We start from the raw sequence: 25,682 nt of genomic DNA, 5'->3' as shown, positions 1-25,682 counted from the left end.
ACAATTAAAGTAACTTGCACCTACAGGTCTATTACATGCAGATTAAGCCTGGGATGGAAGGAGATGATAAATCAAGACCTGAGTAAACAGGGGATTAGAAAGGGGCAGAAGCACAGTGGGAAATTTCCCTTTGGAAGGGGGAGGGTCAGTGGGATGTACTTACTGGTAGGTAGGGGAAATGGGAACCTTAAGAAAAAGTTAATAGAATGTCAAAAGATCTCAGATTATATATGGCATGGAAGGTGGTCATGGGAATTGGGGATAAGTGAATTCTTAGTAATTATTATAAAATTCTGAGTCTACGTAAGTTATTGGTGTTCCACTCTTGGTAATCACTGAGTTAATGGGAGATGAATAATGTTAAAAGCAGTTTCTTTTGAGATTCATTATTCCTTGAGGTAGTGATGTTTGGTAGCAACTAAGTATTGCCCATGTTATTCTTTTTTTTTAAAATTAATTAATTTATTTATTTATTTTTGGCTGTGTTGGGTCTTCGTTGTTGCGCACAGGCTTTTCTCAAGTTGTGGTGAGCGGGGGCTGCTCTTTGTTGTGGTGCACGGGCTTCTCATTGCGGTGGCTTCTCTTGTTGCAGAATATGGGCTCTAGGTGCGTGGGCTTCAGTAGTTGTGGCTTGCGGGCTGTAGAGCGCAGGCTCAGTAGTTGTGGCTCACGGGCTTAGTTGCTCCGCAGCATATGGGATTTTCCCGGACCAGGGCTCGAACCCATGTCCACTGCATTGGCAGGCAGATTCTTAACCACTGCACCACCAGGGAAGTCCCCCATGTTATTCTTGAAGGACTACTTTTTTTTTTTTACTGTTTATTACTTATTATTTTTGACTCTGTTTGCTACCAAACACAATGGTGTACATTATTAATTACCATTTATTGACTGTTTACTATGTGTCAGGCACTTTACGTACGTATCTTCCGTCTCCTCAACATCCCAGAAAGGTAAGCATGATTATTTATTTGACAGAAGAAGAAGCTGGGACTCAGAGAGGTGAAGTAATTTGTTTTACTTTCTTGCATGCATGCTGAGCATCTGTTTCTGAAAACTGTTTGAGAACAGGGACTGTACCTTTTATGTACCATTAATAGTATTTAATGTGATCAGTACTCAGTTGGTATTCAGTATCGAATAAGTGGATAAAAAGATCTTAAAATATTCTATATTTAAGATTCTCCAATAAATTTAGTTAGCAGACAGGTTATTAAAGAAAAAAAAAGTTATGAGGGAAGAAGTAGCTGCTCTGTGGGGCCTCCAGGAGCCTGTGAACTTGAGCTTAGCAACAATGTCAAGGTCTGCTTTTAATTCCTTCATTTCTAAACTTGGTCTCTTCCTGGCTACCTTTGCAGCTAGGATGAAAAAAGAAGAGTTTACATCCAAGAGAAATACTTCCCCTAAAAAGAAAAGCTGTCTTAAAAGAAACTGTCGGTCTCGAAATCTTCCACAACTTGAGAAAGATTCCCTAGGGTCCTACACACTCCTCCTTCTTCTCCTTCTTTTTAGGAAGGGAAAGAGTATTAAAAGAAGCCAGGATAACCACATGAGAAAGTTTGAAGAACAATAATATTAAATAGGATGCAAAACCCTCCTGATTATCATGTGGGTTGTTCCTGAAGGGCAACATAGATTAAAATAGTTTATGACCATTTCTATAAATTAGCCATTTAAAAAAACCCATACACTTAAAGTCTATTATGATCATAATAATAGCTGTAGGTTATAGTGACTTAGTAAATCACTCAGGAAGGACACAGAACTGCAAGATGTACACAAAATAATCAATATAATTATTATGGTTATCTTTAATATTTTAAAATTGAGACTATAGCAAAATAAGTGATATCTATGCCCTTTTCTGTAAAATGTACATTGTGTTCTTGTCGTATTATATCACTTTCTTTATTGAAAATGGAAATAGAATTCGATACTGGATTCAAGCCTTCTGTGTCTCCCCATCTATCCTGATTCTTCAATCTCTCTCTCCTTTCTCTTGCCTCCCTATGTCTACAGATGAGCTCGACTATCACGGTCACTGCCCTCCCTCCTGTCCTTCAAAGAATCCTTCCCTAGACCCTAACACCTTTCAAGCTATTTTGTCCATGCACCCTGCTCTCTATCCTTAGTAAGATTAAGAATGAGCCTTAATTGTTTCCAGGATTCATCTTGCTTGTTTTGTTTTCATATGTTAGCTTCCTTCTCTTTTTTCAATTTGCCCATTGCTTGTAGGGTGCTCCTACTTCTCTGACCATTCTCTCCTCAGTCTCTTTCCCACTTTACTCTGCTTCTTCCTCAAATGTTGAGATTCCTGGCCCTCCCTCCCCCCCACCCCCCAATTTCATTCTTTATCCTCTTTCTCTACGCCAGAGGTCTGTGAACCACCTAAAACTGAAAGCGAACTTTTGTGTCTTATGATAGGACATATTTCTCCTTGGGAAAGTATCTATGCCTTTCATCATCGTTCTCAAAAGGGTCCTTGGCTCTTTTAACAAAGTTAAGTGCCCGTGCCCTCACACTCTCCTTAGGTTATTTCATCCTCTCCTTTGCCTATAACTACCCTTTTTACATACCAACCACTCCCAAGTTCATCTACAATTCCTACCAGAAGAATAAGATCGACAGCGAAGAGGAGAAACTAAGATTCATAGAAATGTTTAAGAATCAGAACAAGAAGAAATTGCACCGTGTACATTTTGTGCCTAGCTCAGCTTACTGAATCTGGTTCACTGAGGACCAGTTGACTAAATGTTAGGCGGGGGCTGGCCGGGTCATTACTTCACAGTTTGTCAGAGGAAAAACCCCAGGAGGTGAAACCAAGACTGTGTGCGCAAACACCCTAGCTGCTAGTGGCGGAGAGGGCACACCCAGCTCCTAGGGTGGGGACAGGAGAGAAAAGGAGAGAAAACCCCAGTAGCCGCACAGCCCACAGCTGCAGCGAAGCCAGTCGCGGGCTCGGCTCTCAGACTCCAGCCAGAAACCCCGCCCAGCACCCGGCACGCCTTTGACCGACATCCACCTTCAGCAACCACCTTCCAGATCACTATAAACACTCCTTACTCCTCCCACCTATCGCTTCCCTCTCGAAGCCAATCAGAGGAATGGGCGGGATTGCCCTTAGAGGGTTCCAGTTTTTTGGTTTTTTTTTTTCTTAAAGAAGGGTATACTGTACACCGCGTTCCGGCTGGGGAAAAAAACACCTCCAGAACTTGCGGGGGAGGGGGGCGTGGAGCCCTGTGATGGGCACTCGGGTCGGCCAATGAGGCATCCCCGCCCCTTAAAGGCCCTGCTGCCGAGGTGGGCGGGGAAAGCGCGGGGCCCGGCCAATGGCGGCGGGGCGGACGGAGGTTGAGCGGCCGTGGGTAGGGTTAGTGTGAGAGGTGCGGCGGGGGAGGTAATGATGGTGGTGGCGGAGGAGAAAGGCGGGGGAGGGGGTGCTGGGCGCTGAGCGGCGGCTCTGGCAGGGTTTTGTAGGGTGGGGGACGGTCGCGGGGCGACTCCGTCCGGGAGGGGGCGGGCGTGAGGCGCGCCGTCCGCCTGAGGGGCTGCAGACCCCGGCTCCCGGGAGCGCCGCGGCTGGCTCGGCTGTTCCATGTGGCTCCGGCGGGGATGGAGGACTCGGTGGCGGCGGCGGCGGCTGCTGCTGCGGCGGCGACGGAGGAGCGGCGCTGAGGAGGGAACCGGGCCAGACTCAGCCCGACAGCGGGATTAGAGGTGTGAGGAGGGGGCGGGAGTGGACGTGCGGTGGGACCGGGGCTCGGGGACCGGGCTGGGGTCTTCTGGCATCGCCTGGGTGACAGGGACCTCTGGCGAGCCACCGCCTGCCTCAGCTGGGGGGCAGGGGTCTGGGCTCTGTGCGGGAGGAGAGGAGGCTTCGGCGGACTGTTCCCTGAGGATGGGGGAGGGAGGCACCGCACCCCGCACCGTGCACTTGCCTCGCTGGTCATTGCTTCACGCCCAGGCAGGAGTTTCCATTTCCCTCCGGTTGGCAGCAAAGGTGGAGGAGAGCCCAAGTGGCCTGGAGCCGGGACACTGCCCTCTCTCTGCCTTGAGATTTCCCTCCACTCCTTTTTCCCCATCCATTTCCCCCTCCGACTCATCAGCAGCGTTCTTCCCCGCTCCTTAATTTATTCCACGCACATATTCTAGGACTCAAAGCTATTCACTATCGGCTGAAAAACAAAGTTTATTTTAAAATGCTCCACTCCTTCCTCTGACTGGCGGTGGACATTAAACAGCATCCCTAGACTTTCCCGCTCTGCTCGCCCTTCTGTGATGCTAGGAGAGGGAGGTAGGGCCCCGACTTTCGCCTCTCGATCGTTGTTGATACTGATTACCTGATGTGTTGCTCCACGTCTTTGGTGTGAATTGTAATTTCTTCCTTGGTGTCTTGCATCCTTGATGTTACTGGCTTTTGAGGTTGGTGTTTTGTTTCATTGTTTGAAAAACATGCGGAGAACTGGGGTTGTCTGTTGCAGTGTTATCTAACATGGGTGGTTAGTCACTTCTCATGCTTCTCTCCTCATATTTTTTCTCTTTGTTTTGCTTTTCAGTCCTCCAGAATACACATCATATAACCCCTGAGGTGGAATGGTGATGTCTCCATGAGGGAACCTCCTCTCACTCATCCTGTGATGTGTGTCATACTGTTCTTGACTGGGCCATTCATCTAAGATGTGATTTACCCTGTGAAACAGGGAGAAGACTTATGGACCCCAAACATCATTTCAAGTTGTAGTTGAGTTTTTTGAAGTACAGACATACATGCAAAGCTCCTTTGCTTTGGACCCTCTGCTTTGTTAAAGCTGCTGTGTTGCTAACCCAGAACTGCTCCACTGTTTTGACTGATCATCATGGCTTCAGTTTGGAAGAGACTACAGCGTGTGGGAAAACACGCATCCAAGTTCCAGTTCGTGGCCTCCTACCAGGAGCTGATGGTTGAATGTACCAAGAAATGGTAAGAAGTGCCTGGGCGTAGAGTTTGCTGTGCTGTGGCCTAAACTCACTGTGGCCTAAACTCTGCTGCTTCTGACAGCAGATTTACCTTTCTGTAGTGCACAAGTGCGTAGAAGCTGGGCGGGGTGCAAATTACTCTAACAAGTGCTGTGGTGTGCACTGTTGCTGCTGGTACCGACCCTGTGGGTTTTAATTACTGCACTTCAGTATGGCTCAGAGGTCTGTAACTATGAGAGCACACTAAGTACAGTAGATTTGGTCTTGAGGTCTTTCATCATTAGTCTTAGAATAACTTTGATTTTTATAATTTTAAGGAGGCATAAAGAATGACTATTGAAATACTGTAAACATATATGCATATGTTTTGATGTAACATATATGTCTATGTTTCAATAGAGTTTTAATACGGAAATCTATTCTTGTGGGGTGGTGATCATCTGTTTTAATTTGTTCTTGATCTTTCTTTCTTTTTTTTTGCTTAAAAGAATTTTTCATTATTTGAATAATAGAGTGCCAGTCCATACAACCTTAGAAATTCTTTTGTTATATGCTTAGTCAGGCAACTGTGTTTTATTTTAATTGCCTAATGGGATACATTTCTTGGCCAGACTTAAGGAAGCAATTAGTCGTGCTGGTCTATGATTTGCTTCTTTCCACTTGAGCAAAGTAAATTTAGGGCTTTCTTTTCACTGCCCTGAATGATAAGCAAGAAGAATTCTTATTTAGTCAGAGGAAAAAAGTTAATCTTAAGCAAATGGTACTTTGGGTTTTGATTTATTGCAGTGATTAAGCACTATTACTGCAAAGTAAGTACATTTCCTTGTCCACATGGACTGTAATCTCATGTCTATGTTAATCTCTCTTTTTAACATCCTTTTTATTAAATGAAAAAATAGCTTCCTCTACTCTAGAACTCTTAAAGCATATTTGAATATTTATTTGGAAACTAGTTTCCAAATGCTTTTCTCTTGAACTTGTTAGGAATGTTGCTTTATGTGCAATTCAAAAAATGCATGTACTGATTACCTACTTTATAGTAAGTAGGCTCTGTGGCTTTAGAGTTGAATATGACATAATCCCCACCCTCAAGGAGTTCACAGTCCAGGGTAATGACAGTCATGTAAATAAATTCTCTGTGATAGGTGCAATAATATAAATATGACGTAGGGATCTTAATCTGTGTCTATCGCTTAACAGTTGGATATCCTTGGGGACAGGTTATTTACTCCTCTGAGATAGTTTTCATATCGACAAAGGTAATAATGGTACCAACTCGTAGGAAGGGTTATTGTGAAGATTAAATGAGTTAATACATGTAAAATACTTGGAACAATGTCAGGCACATAGTAAATGCCCAATAAAATGTCATCATTACTTACAAAGTTGTCAGACAAGGGAATAATCAACTCTTTAAGGGTAGGGTAGGGTGTGGATGGCTTTCTGGGAGCTGAGTTGAGTTTTGAAAGATTCATAGTAATTGGCCAGGAAGCTAAAGGGGAAGAAATGAAGGATATTCTAGACTGAAGCAACAGCCTATGTAAAAGCATGGAGGCATGTGGCATGCTGGAAGTTCAAGCAGTGTAGTTGGATAATGATGGGGCTTAAAGTGCAGGATGGGAGGAGTGCAGTGGGCTATGATGTTTTAGAGGCAGGCAGGATTCAAATCATAAAAAGTAAAGTGCTATTATACATGGCTTGGACTTTATTCTGTGGGTGATGGAGAGATAGTAAAAGGTTTTGAGCAGAAGAGACATTAGGTTTATATTTTGGAAAATCACTTGGATGACAGTGTGGAGTAAGGATCATAGTGGAAAAGGTAACTGGAGGCAGGGATGGTATGGTAGCTATTGTAATAGATAAGGTGAGAGAAAAGGCTTAGACTAAGGGAGTGGCAAAGGAAATGGAGAGAATAGAGCAGAGGGACACTTAGGACACAAAATGGATAAAACTTGGTGGTCATTTCAATAGAGGTCTTGGAAGGATGGGAAGGATGGGGATGAGGGAGAGGGACAGGTCTAGGTTGACACCCAAGTTTCTGGCTTGGAGGACTGGGTGTACTACTAACTAAACTAGGGAATACATGAGGAAAATCCTATTACAAGTACTGCTTAACTTGGCAGTATGCTGGGGGCATCAACTTTAAGACGGTTAAATTTGAATCTCTTTTCTTAAGGGAAATAGAACATATCAGGTGATCCTTTATTCACAACATGAGTTTCTTCCTCACAGTTGGCATCATCCCTGGATTTTATTTTTTTCCTTAAGAAGTATGTAAGTTATTGTTAATGTGTCTCAAGGTGAAAGCAAGAATGAAAATTTAACTTGATTATAGGTGAATAAATGGCTTAATTATTTTTAGGGTTGGACATTATGGTACACCTGATAAATTAGATCTTTATAATAATGTCTGGCCTTAACACAAGAAACATTTGGATATTCTAGAATTTTTAGACATGTAGTTCTAAATATTTTGCATTTTTCCCCTCTCATTTAAAAATATAGTTTAAAGCTAACGAGGTGACAGTGCCCAAAGAATAATATATTTGTTTGATGTCCTGGAATTTTATTTATAGGTGGATCCTTAAAATCTTTTCATTACATACAAACTTGTTGTTATGATTTTTAGTTAGTATTCCTTTTGCCTTACTTTGCATAGGATCCTTGTGATAAATACAGATTAGGCCCAATTTCTATACTTACATCCTTTTTTTTTTCATTCCTCATGTTGATGCTTGCAAGAATTCTTAAATTATTGGATATGTGTGCTGAATTAGAATCTATTTAAAGGACATAAGAATAAAAACAGACTTGGACACCTTGTAAGAACATATTTTATCAGGTACTTTTACATTTTAGGTATTGTTTTGGTGGTATGGAAAAATAAAAGGAGAGGAAGGAAATTTAGAGATGCCAACTGAATAAAGGGAAAGAGGCATTGAAGATAAATTGTAGGTGTTGAGAGGATAAGAAAATAGATCTAGTATAAATCAGAGAAGAGGGAATAAACTATAAAAAGAAAGAACAGTTAGCATTGCATTGGGATTGTGCCTTTGTAGGTAAACTGTGTATATAGGTGCCATTGCCTTTTAGAATCTTGCTACTTCAAGTGTTTTCTGAGAAGCAAGAGAGTTTGCAAAAGCCTGTTAGAACGGCTGTCCCTCAGGCCCTGCCCTAGACTTACTGAATCAGAATCTGCATTTTAATGGGATCCATACTATGCATATAAATGTTTAAGAAGCAGTATTTTAAAATAATGTTTTCAACCTTACCAAGTGCCCATTCATGACTCCAGGGTAAAGTATACTGATTTCTGCATGAATTTGAAACTCAAGGGAATGAAGATGAAACTCAGGGGATTCAAGAAAGGCATAGTGTGTTGATGGAGGAGGTTAATGGGAATCAGGATATGTTTTCCAAGGGAGAACGCATTATTTCTGTGATTAAGGAGAGGAGAAATGTGTCCCATGTTCTCTTGTCATGGCCATAGGTTATGAACCTGGACATGACAGATAACAGGATGAAGGTAAGAGTTTCAGGAGGCCATCTTTTTTTAGATGTAGGCCATGAGCAAACTCACAACATTTTACCTTGATCAAAGGATGGATTCTATACATTAGAGGGTTTGGAGTTTCTGCTTTCTCACACTTTTCTTTGTTGCTGTCTTACAGTATTTTGCATTTGCCCAAGGTGGTGTGTTTCCTTAGTTCAACAGGGTCTAATTCATGATTCTTTCTTGGCGTAGTGGCTCTAGAAGTTAGGTCAGGAACAAAACCCAGAAAGACTTTTATTCATCTGAGAGAAGGAAACTATACTGTGAAGTCCTATTCTTCATCACTCCTTGATAACCAGGTAGAGGCTCTAGCAAATTTGGAGATGATTAGTGTTCATATTCCTCTTCTCTTATTGTTGTCCCCAAGTCATTTAATTATTAATCTCACTTAACTGATGTAGCTCTTGGCAAGTGGTGAGACTGGCCGCTGGAGATGAGTTTGAGAGAATGAGACTGTGCTGTCTTTTCTCTCTTCGTTTGTCTCTTATCCTGTTCTTTTTATCACCTGCAGCCCTTGAGATTTCTGAGAGAAGTCTTCACTTGTACGAGCTCTCAATGGCTATTCAGGTGTTTGAGAAAACGACTTGAAAGTTAGCACGTTGTGGTATCATACTTTAGGTGGCAGAGCTCAATTCTGATAGGAGCTCCCTTACATGATGAAAACCATTATGAGCATGTGTATTTTCTGTGTATATCTATGTATCTTCTACATATATGAACATATTTTATCTGTTCTTATATTTCTTCTATATAAGTCTTAGTTATGGCATTCAAAACGTATTTAAAGTACTGTAAACTTCTCCTCAAAAGGCATAAATATATTGGTTTCTGGTTTTTCTGTCATGTAAGAGTTCCTTTTTCTTATTTTTAAGTATAGTTTTAATTATAATTTATTTTTAAAATAGGTAATACAATCACATGGTTCAAAATTCTAGAGGTACAAAAAGGTGTTTATATCCCTGAAAGTAACCCCTCATTTTCTCCATTATTCCACAACTCTTTGCAAACCTTGTGACTTCAGGATTTGAAAAGTGAAAAACTAGCTCTTCCCAGTGCTTAAGTGTGTGACGCTGGCCTGTTAGATAAAATATGAACTCCTTAATCTGATGTTCCAGGCCCTCTGTAACTGATCCCAAGTTAGTTTTCCAGTTGGATGTTAGAATGCTACATGCACTGTAAGTATTAACTTGAGTTTATGGAGGCCAAATTACATCAATAAGTACTCATCCAGATCCACTTCTTTGGGTGGCTTAAGCAAGCATTTCTCTGTTACTCTAATGGAGTGAGCTAAAGTAACATCCACCTTGATGTAAAAAACCTACTTTTGAAATACATTAAAAAAATAATAATTGAAAACAAGCTGGTGTGTTTTAGGAGTATCTGGAAGGCTGGTGTGTCTGCAACACAGTAGAACAAGCTAAAGCGATAACAGGTGAAGTTTGAGAGGTAGGTAGGGGTTAGATCACATATGGTCTTGAGGTCATGGTAAGGCTTTTGGATTTTAAATGTGATAGGAAGCCGTTGTAGAGGTTTGAGCAGGGAAGTAATATAATTTACATTTTAAAAAGATTATTCTGGATACTTTGTGGAATATGAACTGTCCTGAGTAAAAATGGAAGCTAGGATGCTATTGCAGTAGTCCAAGTAGCAAAGCAGTGTAGTGGTGGAGGTGGTGAGAAATAATTGGATGTATGTAGGTAACACACACACATGCTCCTACTACACTTTATTGAGGTATAACTTACACTTTTACATACAATAAAATGCATCCATTTTAAGTGTATAATGCAATAAGTTTTGACAAATGTATAAACCCATGTAACTAGAAATAAATTTTTTGAAGATACAGTTGACAGGACTTAATGATGGATTAGATATGATGTAAAGTGAGAGATGGATCAATAATGACTGCAGGGTTTTGGCCTGAGCAACCAGGTAAGTGTAATACTAATTACAGTGATGGGGAACACCAGGGAGGAAAAGGTTTGGCGTGAAGGAGAAATCAAGAATTGGTTTTGCTTTCTTTAAGAAAAGAAGACATCCAGCTGGAGGTCTTAATTAAGCAGTTAATTTTAAGAGTCTCGAGCTCAGGGGAAAGAAGAGGCTAGAGTCTTGCAGTGTATAGATAGAATTTATAACTATAGGGCTATAGGAAATTTTCTGTGGTGTCATAGAGATTAAGAGGACTGAGGATGAGCCTTGGGACACTTCAACATATAGAGGTGGGGAGGAAGAGGAAGAGCCAGCAAAGGAGACTGAAAACAATCAGTAGTGAGGTAGGAGGAAAATTAAGAGTGTGTGCTTTCCAAGGAACCAAGTGCAAAATGTATCAGGAAAGGAGTGTTTAGCTGTGTCAAATACTTTTGAGAGGTTGAGCAAGATGACCACTAGATTTGGCAAGTTGGAAAGAGTTGGTGACATTGAGGAATGGTTTCAGTGGAATGGTGGGGATGAAAGCATAATTATATTGGGTTAGAGGAAAGGAAGTGGATACAGTCAGTACAGGTAATTATCTTAGAAAATTTTGCTACAAACTGGAGAATTAGGTAGTAGGTGAAGAGGGACAAGAGGTAAGGTGTATCTTTTGCATGGAAGATATTGCAGCACGTTTTAACGCTGATGGAAATGGTTGGTAAAGAAGGAAAAACTGAAGATGCGCTGGGAGAGGAAGTAACTTCAGGAGAAAGGTCCTTGAATGAGAGAAAGGGAACAGGATTCAGCACATAAATGGAAAGCTTGAACTTAAATAGAGGCAGGGACAATTCATTGTTACAAGGAGGGAAGCAGAGTACATGGGTAGGGAAGCATTTAGGTTGGTAGATTTGGTGGGGGAGGATGTGGACATTCTCATCTGTTGGCTTCTGTTTTCTCAGGGAAATAATATTAGAAGTCATCATCCAAGAGGGAGGTGACAGGAAGTTATTGAAGGATTGACAAGAGAGGAAGTATAAAATCGTCAAAACGAGAATGAATTGAGTAGGGAAATGTAGAAGGATTGTTAGGTAGTGCTGAGGACCTTCTTAACATTGTGGTCATAAATATAAAGTGAATGCACCCTGCATGTTTGCATATTTTAATTCAGCTGTGTTATGTTCAGTGCTTGGGTGCAGGCGTGGAATAGGCAGAGTTGGATTTAACCAGGGACGGGTTATGTCAGGAATGTGTAAGTGAGGAAAAGATGGGCAAGGAAATTGGGAGTGAATGTATGGGAGTGGTTATAGTGATGAACCATGGAGTATAGGATAGAAAAGGAGGAAAATAAGGACATGAAAGTTAGGATGGTCAGTGGAAGAGTGAAGAGGATAAAGATTTTGAGATCTTAAAGAGATTTAATAGTTGTTGGGATTGGGATACCATAGTGAATGAGCTAGAAAATTGGGAGGTAAGAGTCAGAATGAGATGTTTGTTTTTGGAGGATGTGGTTAACAGTTATGACAAGATATAGGTGGTGGTCTCCTTTGCTTATTAGTTAAAAAAAATAAGCACACATCTTCAATATATTTTTTTCAATATATTTTAAATTAATATGCTTTATATGTTAAATATGGGTATACCTTAATTTCTCTTTTTTTTAAATAAATAAATTTAAGTAGAATTTTCCCCTATATTTAAATGGGTCATCTTTTGTACCTCCAGGGTCTCTCATTTCTCTTTAGACTGTAGATGTTGGGTATGACCATGGTGGTTGGTGGTTGAGATGAAATGGAGGAAAAGATTTTTGGAAGTGAAGAGGGCAATCAGGGAATTTAGAGGCTATGGGACAAGTTATCTATGTGGCTCTTGGAATTGCTGAGAATAATTGGAGGAGAAATGGTTAAGACAGGGAGTCAGGTGCTGAAATCTTAATGAATGAGAGGAGAGGTGGGGCAAAAAGTTTTACTTTGCAAAACTTTCTGTTACAAGTTATGTGAATCTTAAACACCTTATTCTTTGAAACAAAATAGCACAGTCTTCTTTTCCACAAGATGAATTGTCAGAGGTAGATGTAATTTTAGTAGAGAATAAATTGAGTTGTTACTTTGTTAGTTATTTTATTTTAGTGTTTCTTGGACTGAATTTTTTTTTAAACTTGAATTGTTATGTAGAGTATTTTATCTGTATTTTAAATGTTTAGTCTATGTGAAGTTCAGTTGTACAAAATTCAGTTGTGATGGGTTAAGGAAAATAGCGGAGCGTCTTTATGCCATAAAGACATAATTGGATATTGCAGTGCTTACATCACAGTTGCCTCGACACCAGGCTCAGTATGCCTGTAGATCATTGACAACTTTGGCCTGATCCAAGCGGCCTCTTTTGTAAATACAATTTTATTGGAATACAGCCATGGCCATTGGTTTACATATTGTCTATGGCCGCTGTCATACTAAATGGCGTCTTACCCATACTAAATGAGTAGTTGTTCCATAGACTGGATGGCTGCAGTTTGAACTATTTATTATCTGGCCCTTTAAGAAAAAGTTAACCTCTGCTCTAAGTCATTGGAGTTACTTACAGCTAGTGTTTGTGGAATCTAGCGTCTAGTACTAATCTAGTACTTAATCTGTTAGTACCTCATCTGTAAAATGGTGATGGTAATAACAGTGCTTCCAGCATAGAGTTGTTTTGATGATTAAATGAGATAATACATGTAAAGTGGTTAGAACAGTGCCTGACATATAGTAAGCACTCAGTAAATATTGCCCATTGTCTTTATCTGATTATTTAAGCATTACATGGTGAAAAGAACTATCTAGAGAAAAGGAGTAGAGTAACTGAGAAGAAGACTGAAAATATAACCTGAACATTTAAGAGTGTTTGAGAAAGATGAACTAGCGCAGAAGGCTGGAGTGACCCAAGAGGTGGAAGTAAACCATGGAGCCTGATAGCAGAAGTGCTGTGCTGAAATGAACTAAGTTTTGACAGTACTTCGGCTTTTGGGGAAAGGAACTACATCTTTTTGCTTCTGGAGCAAAATGGGTTCATATGGTTTTATAACTATTTCTTTTTTAATAATCACTTTAAGTAAGTGATTTTCAGCTAAAGAATATGGATAAGGAAACTAACTTAGTTCCTCCAAAGTAGAATTAACTTGCCAGCATTCGTGTGTGTGTGTGTGTGTGTCCCCTGTGGTGACTATTTATGATGTTTAGGATATATTTCTTTTTTTTTTTTAAAGAGATGGCTCTTCTTTGTTATTTATGTATGTATGTATGTATGTATGTATGTATGGCTGTGTTGGGTCTTCGTTTCTGTGCGAGGGCTTTCTCTAGTTGCGGCAAGTGGGGTCTACTCTTCATCACGGTGCGTGGGCCTCTCATTGTCGCGGCCTCTCTTGTTGCGGAGCACAGGCTCCAGACGCGCAGGCTCAGTGATTGTGGCTCACGGGCCTAGTTGCTCCGCGGCATGTGGGATCTTCCCAGACCAGGGCTCAAACCCGTGTCCCCTGCATTGGCAGGCGGACTCTCAACCACTGCGCCACTAGGGAAGCCCAGGATATATTTCTTTATGACAGTTTTCCTTCAAATTTCTTTTCCCTATCATGACTTTTATAATGATCCCATGGAATAAATTGTGTCTTTTGGTAGTATATTTTTTAAATGAATTGTAGGGGATTATGCGAAGATGTTCTACTCTTATGACAGTTTAGTTTCATATTAGTTTTGTAATTAGATGTTCAGGGAACTTAAAATTAGGCATTTGTAGAAGTGTGCTATTGATGCATCAATGTGTTTGTTCTAATTTTGTGGAACATGTCAACAGAAGAGTCACTGAAGTAGTTCACTGCATTAACATAAAAATAGTCTAGTGTGCTAAAGGAAAAATTGTACAAGCATTTTTAACTGAGTGTTCAATAGGGATGTTCATATTCTGCATATTTTTTAAAAGGAGTGGAACTGAGTTTGTGAAATTGGGACAGTAAAATTATTGGAGAATGCCGTATATGTGTGTCTTATTTTTCACTCTTACAGTGATATTTTTAGGCAGCTTTGCTAATAGACACCTAAAGAATTTCTTTGGTAAGTTTGATCTATTAAAAAATTTCCTGATGTTATTAATCCCAGTGTTGTTATTATTGAAATACTTCTTTTAAAAAAAAGCTGCTTCTAAAAATTGACTTTATTACTGCATTAACAATAAAAAAAAAAAGAATGACTTTAATGCAAAGAATTTATCACTTTAAAAGTTGATACTCTGCCTATGTCCAAAAGAGTTTGTCAGCTTGAGAATTTAAAATAACACTATGTTGACTAATTTAGGGATATAAATAGAACAGAGATAGTCTTAGAGGAGCAGAGAGTACATGTTACTAGGCACTTAAGAGGAGTTACCGCTGGACACTGGAGTTGGTATTGAGTTTACTGTCAGCTGTGGCAAAAAGGGAAGCACATTGGCTCACCGAGTATTCCTTCTGGCTAAAGAAAATATTCAAACTCATTTGCAGAGACTTTTCTTAGAACTTAATTAAAGCAGGATTTTTATTATGAAAAAAATGTATGACATTGGATAAAGTCTCAAACTACAAAAGACTCAGACTTTTAAATAAGATAATGTTTATACTGACCCTTTATAACAACCCTTTATGAGAGAATATGGCTGAGGAACCTAGTTTTCTGATCATCTAATTTAAATCAAGGGTACACATTGGAAAATTTAGAAGAATGAATATTTAACATAAATCATCAAGTTCTATGCTGTGCCATACAGAAGCAACTAACTACATGTGGCTATTTACATCTAAATTTAAATTAAATAAAATTAAAAATTCAGTTCCTCAGTCACATTAGCCGCATTTCAAGGGCTCACTAGCCACATGTGGCTAGGGGCTACTATATTGGATGGTGCAAATATGGAACATTTCCATCATCACAAAAGGTTTTGTTGGACAGTGCTGTGTTAGCCATTTCCTCTCAAAACTGGCTAATTTCAGAATTGCTGGGGCACTCTGCAAATAAGGAGATTTCTGTGGTCTTTGGAAAGTCCTGATTCTGTAGGTCTGGAATAGTGCTGGCAAATCTGTCATTTTAGAAGTTCCTCAATTGCTTAAGATCATCAACCCAGGTTTTAGAACTACCACATTTGAGTCTTCCTCAAATATTTGTGTAAAGTAAAGCTTTGGCAGGTGTTAGGTGACAGTTCCTATTGGTACTCCAGAAATTATTAAGTTGAAAATTTGAATTGAGCTTTTTTGCTTGGTTCAGCTGTTTTGTAATGCGTGTGTGTGTGTGTGCTAAAAGTGAGAGCAATGTACTTTAGCTATGCCACATATAAAGTTGTCAAATTAATATAAACATTTGAACCAGTTCATTTATTCATTAAAAAAAAAAAGTCTACATAGTTTGTTCTCTTCCATAGAAGCAAGGACTGTTGGGGATAGCTAAAGATAGAATCTTTTTTTTTTTTTAAGAAAAGTTTTGATGCTTCTCAAGTACCTGCACTGTTGTACTTCCAGGCACCATCTCTAGAGCTGCTGATTTTTTTTTCTCTGAAGATTCCTTAATTCTCTCTCCAATTTTTCTGTTGCCAACGCCTTGGTGACATCCTTTGTCATCTTTTGCCAAGGTGCATGGTTCTCAAACTGTGCACTGAGGAGCCTAGAAAGCGCTGCAGAGAACTCACAGGTGTGCCAAGGGATGCTTAAAAATGTTGAGGGAAATACAGCAACATCTATTGGAAACCACACAAACTACAAGCTTGAGGTAGTTCATTTGCAAAATTAGATTGATATATTCCTTTCAGTGATACCATATTTTTACAAAGCTGAGTTTTTGGTAGTTGCTATGACAAAAAGCAAGTACCATGTGAAAATCCATATGAAACAGGAAAAGGGGAAGGTCGTGTCCAATCTGAATCTAATGTTTGAGAAGTTTGCAGTACTCAACACAACTTGTTAGGACATACATTCTTCTAAAGTTGTTTGGACCTGACTATTTAAACAGAATGGTTAAGTATTTCTTTTGGCCTATGAAAAAATTACTGACACACTTAAGGGCTTTGTAAACCCAGAAAGTTTGGGAACCTCTAGTATAGGCTTTTGTGATAGCCCTTAACATTTTCCTCGCCTCTTTTTGGTCCTTTGTCTATATTATTGTCATTGTTATCCTTCTAAAAGGAACCTTCTAGATTTCCCCTTTGTTTATAGGGTACTGTTAGTATGGTAATTTTAATCTTTTAAATTTATCTTTATTCTATTTTACTAGTCTTTTCCAATCATTTCCCTTAAGCTTCCAAAAGATTGTTTACCACATGCAAATAGTTTCCTTCACATGTTAGCTTTCATTCTCCTCTGTCCCTCTCCAAAAATCATTCAATGCAAAGAGCATGTAGTAATATACTCTATGGCAAAGTAACTTAATTGAAACTGAGTTTATTCATGCAATAAGTGGGCTTAGAAATTGAGTTTAATGGTTCAACTTTAATTTGAAGAGTACTCTAATTTACAAAATAATCTTTTAAAATTGGTTAATTCATTTACTTTTAAACTTTTTATTGAAATTATTTTAGGTTTACAGAAGAGTTACAAAGATAATATAGAGAGTTCTTGTATTCTTTTCACCCAGCTTCCTTTGAGTGAAATTAGTGTAAATAAATTTACCATGGCCATTTGTCAAAACTAAGAGATGAACCTAAGTACAATACTATTAGGGCAAACTACAGACTTATTTGGATTTCACCAGTTTTCCATTAATATCCCTTTTCTGTTTGAGGGTATAAACCGGGATACCATGTTGCATTTAGTTGTCACTCTCCTTAGTCTTCTCCAGTCTACGACAGTTCATCAGTCTTTCCTTGATGGTTTTGAAGAGTGCTGCTTATTTTGTAGAATGTTCCTCAAATTGAGTTTGATGTTTTTCCAGTTAGACTGGGGTTATGGATTTGGGGACGATGCCACAGAGGTGAAGTGCTCTCATCACATCATATCAGAGGGCACATGATATCAACATGGCTTATTACAGTTGATTTCACCTTGATCAGTTGGTTAAGGTGGAGTCTGCCAGATTCCTCCACTGTTAAGTTACTATCCCTTTCCATACTCTATTTACTAGCAACCAGTCACTTAGTCCAATATACACATGGGGAGGAGAATTAAGTTCCAGTTCCTGGAAGGAGAGGTGTTAAAAACTTTGTGGATATACGTTAGAATCACCACAGAATTAATAAATTTCAGAGGGGAGATACTTTGAGGTTATGTAAATACACTGTTTCTCTTTAAAGTTTTGATCACTAATTTCCAATTCATTAGTAGGTTTTGCCTGCAGCACTTACTACAGTGTTCTAATGATGATTTTCTATTTCCCTTATTCCTCTTTTATTATTTGGAATTCTTCTGTAAGGCAGAGTTGACCTTTCTCATTATTTATTCAGTTATGTTATTTATACCAGTTTGGACTTATATTTATAAAATAACCTTTTGATATTGTTACTGCCTTTGGTACTAAGGTTCTGGTAGGGGGTATATTGTTGCAACATTTTTTTTAAAGGAACCTTTATTTTGAAATAATTTCAGAATTATAGAAAAGTTGCAAAAGTAGTACAAAGAATTAATTCCCGTATGCCTGTCACCCAAATTCCCCTGGTGGCAACATTTTATCATACATGCTTTATCACTCTCTCTTGCTCTCTGTATGTCATTTTTTTTTCCCTTAACATTAACCATAATGCCCTTTACCCATAAATGCTTAAATGTATATTTCCTAAAAACAAGGATATTTTCTTACCTAGCCAAGGTTCGGTTTACCAAATCAGGAAATAAACATTGATTTATAGCAAAAGAAGAAGTTCCAGGGTCCATACATTACATTTAGTTGTCACATCTCTTACTCTCCTCTAATCTGATAGAGTTCTTCAGTTTTTCATGATCTTAATACTTTTGAAGATGTTGCTGAATTTGGTTTTGTCTATTGTTTCCTGTGATTAGGTTCAGATTATGAATATTTGGCAAGAGTACCAAAGTGATGCTGCATACTCACTACATCATATCAAATGTGTGTGTGTATATAAATATCCTATTCCTTATCAGACTTTTATACACTAGTTTGAGCATTCAGTGTGGTTATATTTTAATTCGAAAGAGGTAGGTTCATTTATTTTTATTTGTATTTCACTTTAGAAAATCCCTCTATCCTTGTTGAAGTAATTGATTAATTAATGAAATTTTAATGTTGTTCCTCAAATAAGAACTTTTTTAAAAAAAGTCGCATGATGTTGATTGGTCCCATTATTGGTGATGTTAACTTTGATCACTTGCTTAAAATATTGTCTGCCAAGTTTCTCCAATTGTAAAGTTACTGTTTTTTTCTTTGTAGGAAGATACTTTGAGACTGTGTAAATATCCTATTCCTTATCAAACTTTCATCCACTAGTTTTAGCATTCAGTGTGATTATGTTTTAATTCAAAACACCGATAGGTTTATTTGTTTTTATTTGCATCCCACTTTAGAAAAGCTCCCCCCCAGTTCTTATTGAATTAATTAACTTATTAATTAGTGGAATTGTAATGTGTTTCCCCAAATAAGAGCTATTTTTTAAAGGGTATGTCTCCACATCCCATCTATTCTGTTCCCTCTGCCTTGTCCTTTTTCCCTTGTTCCACCCAACCCCTGAATGTAGCTAGTTTCATTATTCTGGGTTTCTTCTTATTTTTTAAAACAGATTTATTGAGAGAGAATTCACATACTATACAATTCACCCTTTTCAAGTGCTCAATTCAATGGTTTTAGTGTATTCCTAGAGTTGTACAACTGTCATCACCATCTAATTTTAGAACACTTTCATCACTTCCAAAAGAAACCCATACTCATTATCAGTCACTCCCTATTCCTCTGGAACTCCCCTCCCCTCTTCCTCTTAACACTGCTTCCTGCTCCTGCCCTATCCCTGCTCTCGGCAACCACTACTCTACTTTGTCTCTCTTCATTTGCCTATTCCAGACATTTTCTGTAAATGGAATCATACTATATGGTCTTTTGTGACTAGTTTCTTTCAATTAACATAATGGTTTCAAGATTCATCCACGTGTAGCATGTATCAGTACTTTTCTTTACCAAATCATATGCTATTGTATGAATATACTGCATTTTATTTATTCTAAATGGGCATTTGGGTTGTTCCCACTTCTTGGCTATTATGAATAATGTTGATATGAACATTTCCGTCCTAGGTTTACACCTAGAAGTGGAACTGGTAAGTCATGTGATAACTTCAACTTTTTCAGGAGCTGCCAAAACATTTTCCAAAGGGGCCACATCATTCTATATTCCCACCAGCAATGTATGAGGGTTCCAGTTTCTCCAGCCGTCACCAACACATCTTATTGTCTGTTTTATTTTAGCCATCCTAGTGGATGTAAAGTGGTATATCACTGTGGCTTTGATTTGCATTTCTCTAATTGCTGGATGATGTTTAGCCACGATCTTTTCATGTGTTTATTGGCCATTTACATATATATATTTGGAGAAATGTGTATTCTGATCCTTTGCCCATTTTTAATTGGGTTTTTTATCTTTTTAGTGGTGCAATGTAAGAGTTCTTTATATATTTTAGATATTAGACATTTGTCAGATATGTGATTTGCAAATACTTTCTCTCATTCAATGAGTTGGCCTCTCTTTTTTTTTAGATTGAAGTATAGTTGATTTACAATATTGTATTAGTTTCAGGTGTACAACAAAGTGATTCAGTTTTATACACACACACACACACACACACACACACACACGCACACACACAGATATATTCTGCTTGGAATTGCATTGAATCTATGGATCAAGTTAGGAAGAACTGACACCTTGGCAATATTGAGTCTTCTTATCCATGTACAGGGAATCTCTCCATGTATTTAGATTTTTAAAAATTTCTTAAGAGTTTTTTAGTATTCCTTATATAGATATTGTGTGTGTGTATTTATTTATTTAGATTTATACCTAAGTATTTCATTTTTAAGTGCTAATTCAAATGGTATTGTGTTTCAAATTACAATTGTTTGTTCCTGGTATACAATAAAGCAATTGATTTTTGTATATTAACCTTGAATCCTGCAACTCGCTATGATTGCTTATTTCTTCCAGGATTTTTTGTTGATTCTTTGGGATTTTGTACATAGATAGTCATGTCATGTGTAAACAAATATAGTTTTATTTCTTCCCTCCCAACCTGTATACATTTTATTTTCCTTTCTTACTGCATTAGCTAGGACTTCCAATATGATTTGAATAGGAGTGGTGAGAGTGGACATCCTTGCCTTGTTCCTGATCTTACTGGGAAAGCACCCAGTTTCTCACCATTAAGTATGGTGTTATAGTTTTTTTGTAGATGTTCTCTACCAAGTTGAGGAAACTCTCCTCTACTCCTAGTTAGCTGAGAGTTTTTACCATGAATGAGTGTTGGATTTTGTTAGATGCTTTTTTTGGTATCTAATGATATGATCATGTAATTTTTCTTTTTTAGTCTGTTGATGTGATGGATTACATTAATTGATTTTCAGATATTGAACCAGACTTGCATACCTGGGATAAATCCACTTGGTTGTAGTGTGTAGTTTTTTAAAATGCATTATTGGATTTAATTTACTAATATTTTCTTGAGAATTTTTACATCTGTGTTCATGAGGGATGTTGGTACTTAGTTTTCCTTTCTTATAATGTCTTTGGTTTGAGTATTACAGTAATGCTGGCCTCATAGAATGAGTTAAGAAGTATTCTCTCAGCTTTTATTTTTTGGAAGAGATTGTCTGGAGAATTAGTATAATTTCTTCCTTAAACGTGTGGTAGAATTCACCAGTGAACCCTTCTGGGCCTGGTGCTTTCTGTTTTAGAAGGCCGTTTATTATTAATTCAATTTCTTTAATAGACACAGGACTATTCAGCTTACTTATTTCTCATTATAGGGGGTTTAGTAGATTGTGTCTTTCAGGAAATTGGTCTGTTTTATCTAGGTAATTAAATTCATGGGCATAGAGTTGTTCATAATATTCCTTTAGTATCTTTTTTTTAAAGGTATTTAAAAAAAAATTTATTTTATTTATTTATTTTTGGCTGCATTGGGTCTTTGTTGCTGTGCGCAGGCTTTCTCTAGTTGCGGTGAGCGGGGCTACTCTTTGTTGCGGTGCATGGGCTTCTCATTGCGGTGGCTTCTCTTGTTGCAGAGCACAGGCTCTAGGTGCCTGGGCTTCAGGAGTTGTGGCTCGCGGGCTCTGGAGCGCAGGCTCAGTACTTGTGGCACACGGGCTTAGTTGCTCAGCAGTGTGTGGGATCTTGCCGGACCAGGGCTTGAACCCGTGTCCCCTGCATTGGCGGGTGAATTCTTAACCACTGCGCCACCAGGGAAGCCCTTTGTTTTTTTTTAAACATAGTGATTCACAATTTTTTTAATATTTATTTATTTATTTTGGCTGTGTTGGGTCTTCGTTGCTGCATGCGGGCTTTCTCTAGTTGCAGCAAGTGGGGGCTACTCTTCATTGTGTGCAGGCTTCTCATTGCAGTGGCTTCTCTTGTTGCGGAGCATGGGCTCTAGGCACGCGGGCTTCAGTAGTTGTGGCCTGCGGGCTCAGTAGTTGTGGCACACGGGCTTAGTTGCTCCGCGGCATGTGGGATCTTCCTGGACCAGGGCTCAAACCCATGTGCCCTGCACTGGCAGGTGGATTCTTAACCACTGCACCACCAGGGAAGCCCCCCTTTACTATCTTTTTAATGTCTACAGAATCAGTACTGATGGGCCCACTTTCATTTCTAATATTAGTAATTTGTTTACTCTTTTTTTTTCTTGTTAACCTGGCTAGAAATGTATCAATTTTATTGATCTTTTCAAAGAATCCACTTTTGGTTTTGATTGATCTCCTGTTTTCAGTTTCATTGATTTCTGCTCTAATTTTTATTATTTCTTTCCTTCTGCTTACTTTGGATTTACTTTGCTCTTTTCTAGTTTCCTAAATTGGAAGCTTAGATTAATGATTTTAGATCTTTCTTCTTTTTTAATATTGTGCATTCAATGCCATTAATTTCCTTCTAAGCACTGGTTTTCTGGTTCCCACAACTTTTAGTAAGTTACATTTTCATTTTTATTTGTTCAATATTTTAAAATTTCTCTTGAGACTCCTGTGACACATGTGTTGTTTAGAAGTTCACTGTTTAATATCCAAGTATTTTGGGGTTTTCTAGCTATCTGTTATTTATTTCTAATTTCATTGCATCGTGTATGAGAGCATACCTTGTATGATTTCAGTTTTTAAAAATTTGTTAAGATGTGTTTTATGGCCCAGAATATGTTCTGTCTTGGTGAATGTTATATGTGAGCTTGAGAAGAATGTGTATTTCTGCTCTGGTTGGATGAAGTATTCTATAGATCCAGTTGATCGATGGTGCTTTTCAGTTCAACTGTGTCCTTACTGGATTTTTTGCCAGCTGATCTTCTGATTCCTGATAGAGGGGTATGGAAGTCTTCAGCTATAATAGTAAATTCATCCAGTTCTCTTTACAGTTCTATCAGTTTTTGTCTCATATATTTTGATGCTCTGTTGTTAGGCATCTAATTTCAATAGAAATTAGAGAATGTTATGTTTTCTTGGAGAACTGACCCCTTTATCATTATGTAATGCCCCTCTTTATCTCTGTTAATATTCCTTGCTGTAAAGTCTGCTTTGTCTGAAATTACTATAGCTACTGCAGCTTTTTTTGATTAGTGTTAACATGGCATATCTTTTCCATCCCTTCCTTTTAATCTATATGTGTCTTTATATTAAAAGTTAGTTTATCACAGACAACATTTATTTAGTAGACTTAAGTTTAGTTGCATCTTTTTTTTAATCCATTCTGAAAGGCTGTCTTTTAATTGGTTTATTTAAACCATTCATGTTAAAATGATTTCTGATACAGTTGGTTTAACATCTACCATATTTGTTACTGTTTTCTATTCTTTGCCCTATTCTTTGTTTCTGTTTTGTTTTCCACTCTTTTTCTGCCTCTGTTTGTTTGCTTTTTTTCCTTCTTTGGTTTTAATTGAGCATTTTATATGATTCTACTATGTGTCCTCTCCTAGCATATCAGTTTTATTTCATAAAGGATATTTTTTTAGTCATTGCCCTTGAGATTGCAATATACATTTACAACTAATCCAGGTCCTCTTTCAAGTAACACTACACTGTTTCACTGAGAGTGCAAGTATCTTAGAGTATTCCCAGTTCCTCCCTCCTGTCCTTATAACATTGCTGTCATTCATTTCACTTATCTATAGGCTCTAATCATCAAATGCATCATTGCTATTATTTTGAACAAACTATTATATGCTAGATAAATTAAGAATAAGAAAAATAAAAATTTTTACTTTGCCTTCATTTTTTCTTTCTCTAGTGCTCTTCCTTTCTTCATGTAGATCTGAGTTTCTGACTTCTGACCTATATGTTTTGTTCTCTCTGAAGATTTTGTTTGCCTGAGAAAGTCTTTATTTCTCTTTCACTTTTAAAGGATAATTTGACTAGATACAGAATTCTAGGTTGTATTCCATCCCCCCCCAGCCTCACCCCCCACCCCCCCAGCACTTTAAATACTTTATTTCACTCTCTTGCTTGCATGATTTCTGAAAAGCAGTCTGATGTAATCCTTATCCTTCTTCCTCTATAGAAAAGTGTTTCCTCTGGCCTCCTTTAAGACTTTATCTTTGATTTTCTGCAGTGGAAATATGATGTGCCTAGGTATAGATTTTTAAATATCTATCCTGCCTCGTGTTCTCTGAGCTTCTGGATCTGAGGCTTGGTATCTATCATTAATTTTGTGAAATTGTCATTATTGCTTCAAATATTTCTTCTGTTCCTTTCTCTTTTTCTTTTCCTTCTGGTATTCTCATTATGTGTATGTTATACCCTTTGTAATTGCTCCACAGTTCTTGGATATTCTGTACTTTTTCATGCTTTTTTCTGTTTCCATTTCAGTTTTGGAAGTTTCTACTGACATTTCTTCAAGTTCACTGAGTCTTTACTTGGCTGTCTCCAGTCTACTGATGAGCCTATCAAAGGCATTCTTCATTTCTGTTACAGTATTTTTGATTTCTAACATTTTCTTTTGATTCTTAGAGTTTCCATCTTTCTTCTTTATTACCCATCTGTTCTTGCATGTTGTCTACTTTTTCCATTAGAGACCTTAGCATATTCATTGTAGTTGTTTTAAATTCCTGGTCTGGTAATTCCAACATTTCTGCCATCTGAGTCTGGTTCTACTGCTTGCTCTGTCTCTTCAAACTGTACTTTTTGTGTTTTAGCATGCTTTGTAATTTTTTTTGTTTAAAGCTGGTCATGATGTACTGAATGAATGGAACTGAGGCAAATAAGCCTTTACTGTAAGGTTTTATCTGGATAGGAGTAGGTTGTGTTTACTGTTTGTTGTAGCTATAATTTCCTCTGTGTACCTTTTATTTATTTTTAAATCTTCCTTGTTGTCTTGGGGTTTCCTATATATTGAAACATTATGTATTATAGAAACACATAATGATGATTATATTAATGATAATTTCTACATATGAAGCTCTTACTCTGTACTAGATTAGATACTGTGATATATGTTTTATACACATTATGCCATTTAATCCTTAGAGTGACCTTATGAGGGAAGGCACTATTACTTACTGTCCCCATTTTACAGAGGAAGAAACTTAGGCATAGGAAGATTAAATAATTTTCTCAACATATGCAGCTTATTAATGGGGCTTAGAACTGAGATTTAAACTCATAAATCTCAGACCCATAAAGCAGCCTGACTCCAGAGCTTGCTTTCTTAGTCAATATGTGTGTGTGTAATGAGCTTACTGAAGCTTTCTGAGTTCTTAAGTGAATTGGTTTGTTTTGCTTTAATTTTACTTAGAAATATTTGATAAATGTCAAGGTCATGGTATTGGGCTTAATAGTTTATTATTACTATTATTATTTTTTGACCAGGCCGCATGGCTTGAGGGATCTTAGTTCCTCCACCAGGGATTGAACCTGGGCCCCAACAGTGAAAGCGCCAAGTCCTAACCACTGGACTGCCAGGGAATTCCCAATAGTTTGTTATTTTTAATGATTAATAATATGTCCTGTATTTCCAGTAGAGCAGTAGGCGGTTACTACAAGAGAAAGTGGTGTGTAGTTCCTTCTGCAAAAAGATAATTTAAAGAAAGTTCACCATAATAATAAAATTATGTTAATTCTACTAAATTAGGATTGATAAATAAA

At 38.0% G+C, this 25,682-nt stretch overlaps 1 protein-coding gene across 4 annotated transcripts in view; it reads left to right on the top strand.

Annotated features, from left to right (window-relative positions):
• The first annotated feature begins 3,494 nt into the window (after positions 1–3,494).
• EHBP1 (EH domain binding protein 1) overlaps positions 3,495–25,682 on the top strand; it is a 339,673-nt gene continuing 317,485 nt past the window's right edge. For 2 of the 4 annotated variants that reach the window (XM_059943245.1, XM_059943243.1), the window contains exons 1-2: positions 3,496–3,717; positions 4,557–4,960. In XM_059943245.1, the coding sequence (XP_059799228.1) occupies positions 4,857–4,960 (104 nt within the window). In that variant the 5' untranslated portion in view covers positions 3,496–3,717; positions 4,557–4,856. Of the gene's footprint in view, positions 3,718–4,379; positions 4,423–4,556; positions 4,961–25,682 lie in introns of those variants that run through there. The other 2 variants (XM_059943246.1, XM_059943244.1) reach the window with 2 other exon arrangements.

The sequence above is a fragment of the Balaenoptera ricei genome, chromosome 13 (assembly GCF_028023285.1).
Source record: "Balaenoptera ricei isolate mBalRic1 chromosome 13, mBalRic1.hap2, whole genome shotgun sequence".
Taxonomy (NCBI): Eukaryota; Metazoa; Chordata; class Mammalia; order Artiodactyla; family Balaenopteridae; genus Balaenoptera; species Balaenoptera ricei.
Note: the sequence above shows the minus strand (reverse complement) of the source record. Positions and strands in the feature narration are given on the sequence as shown.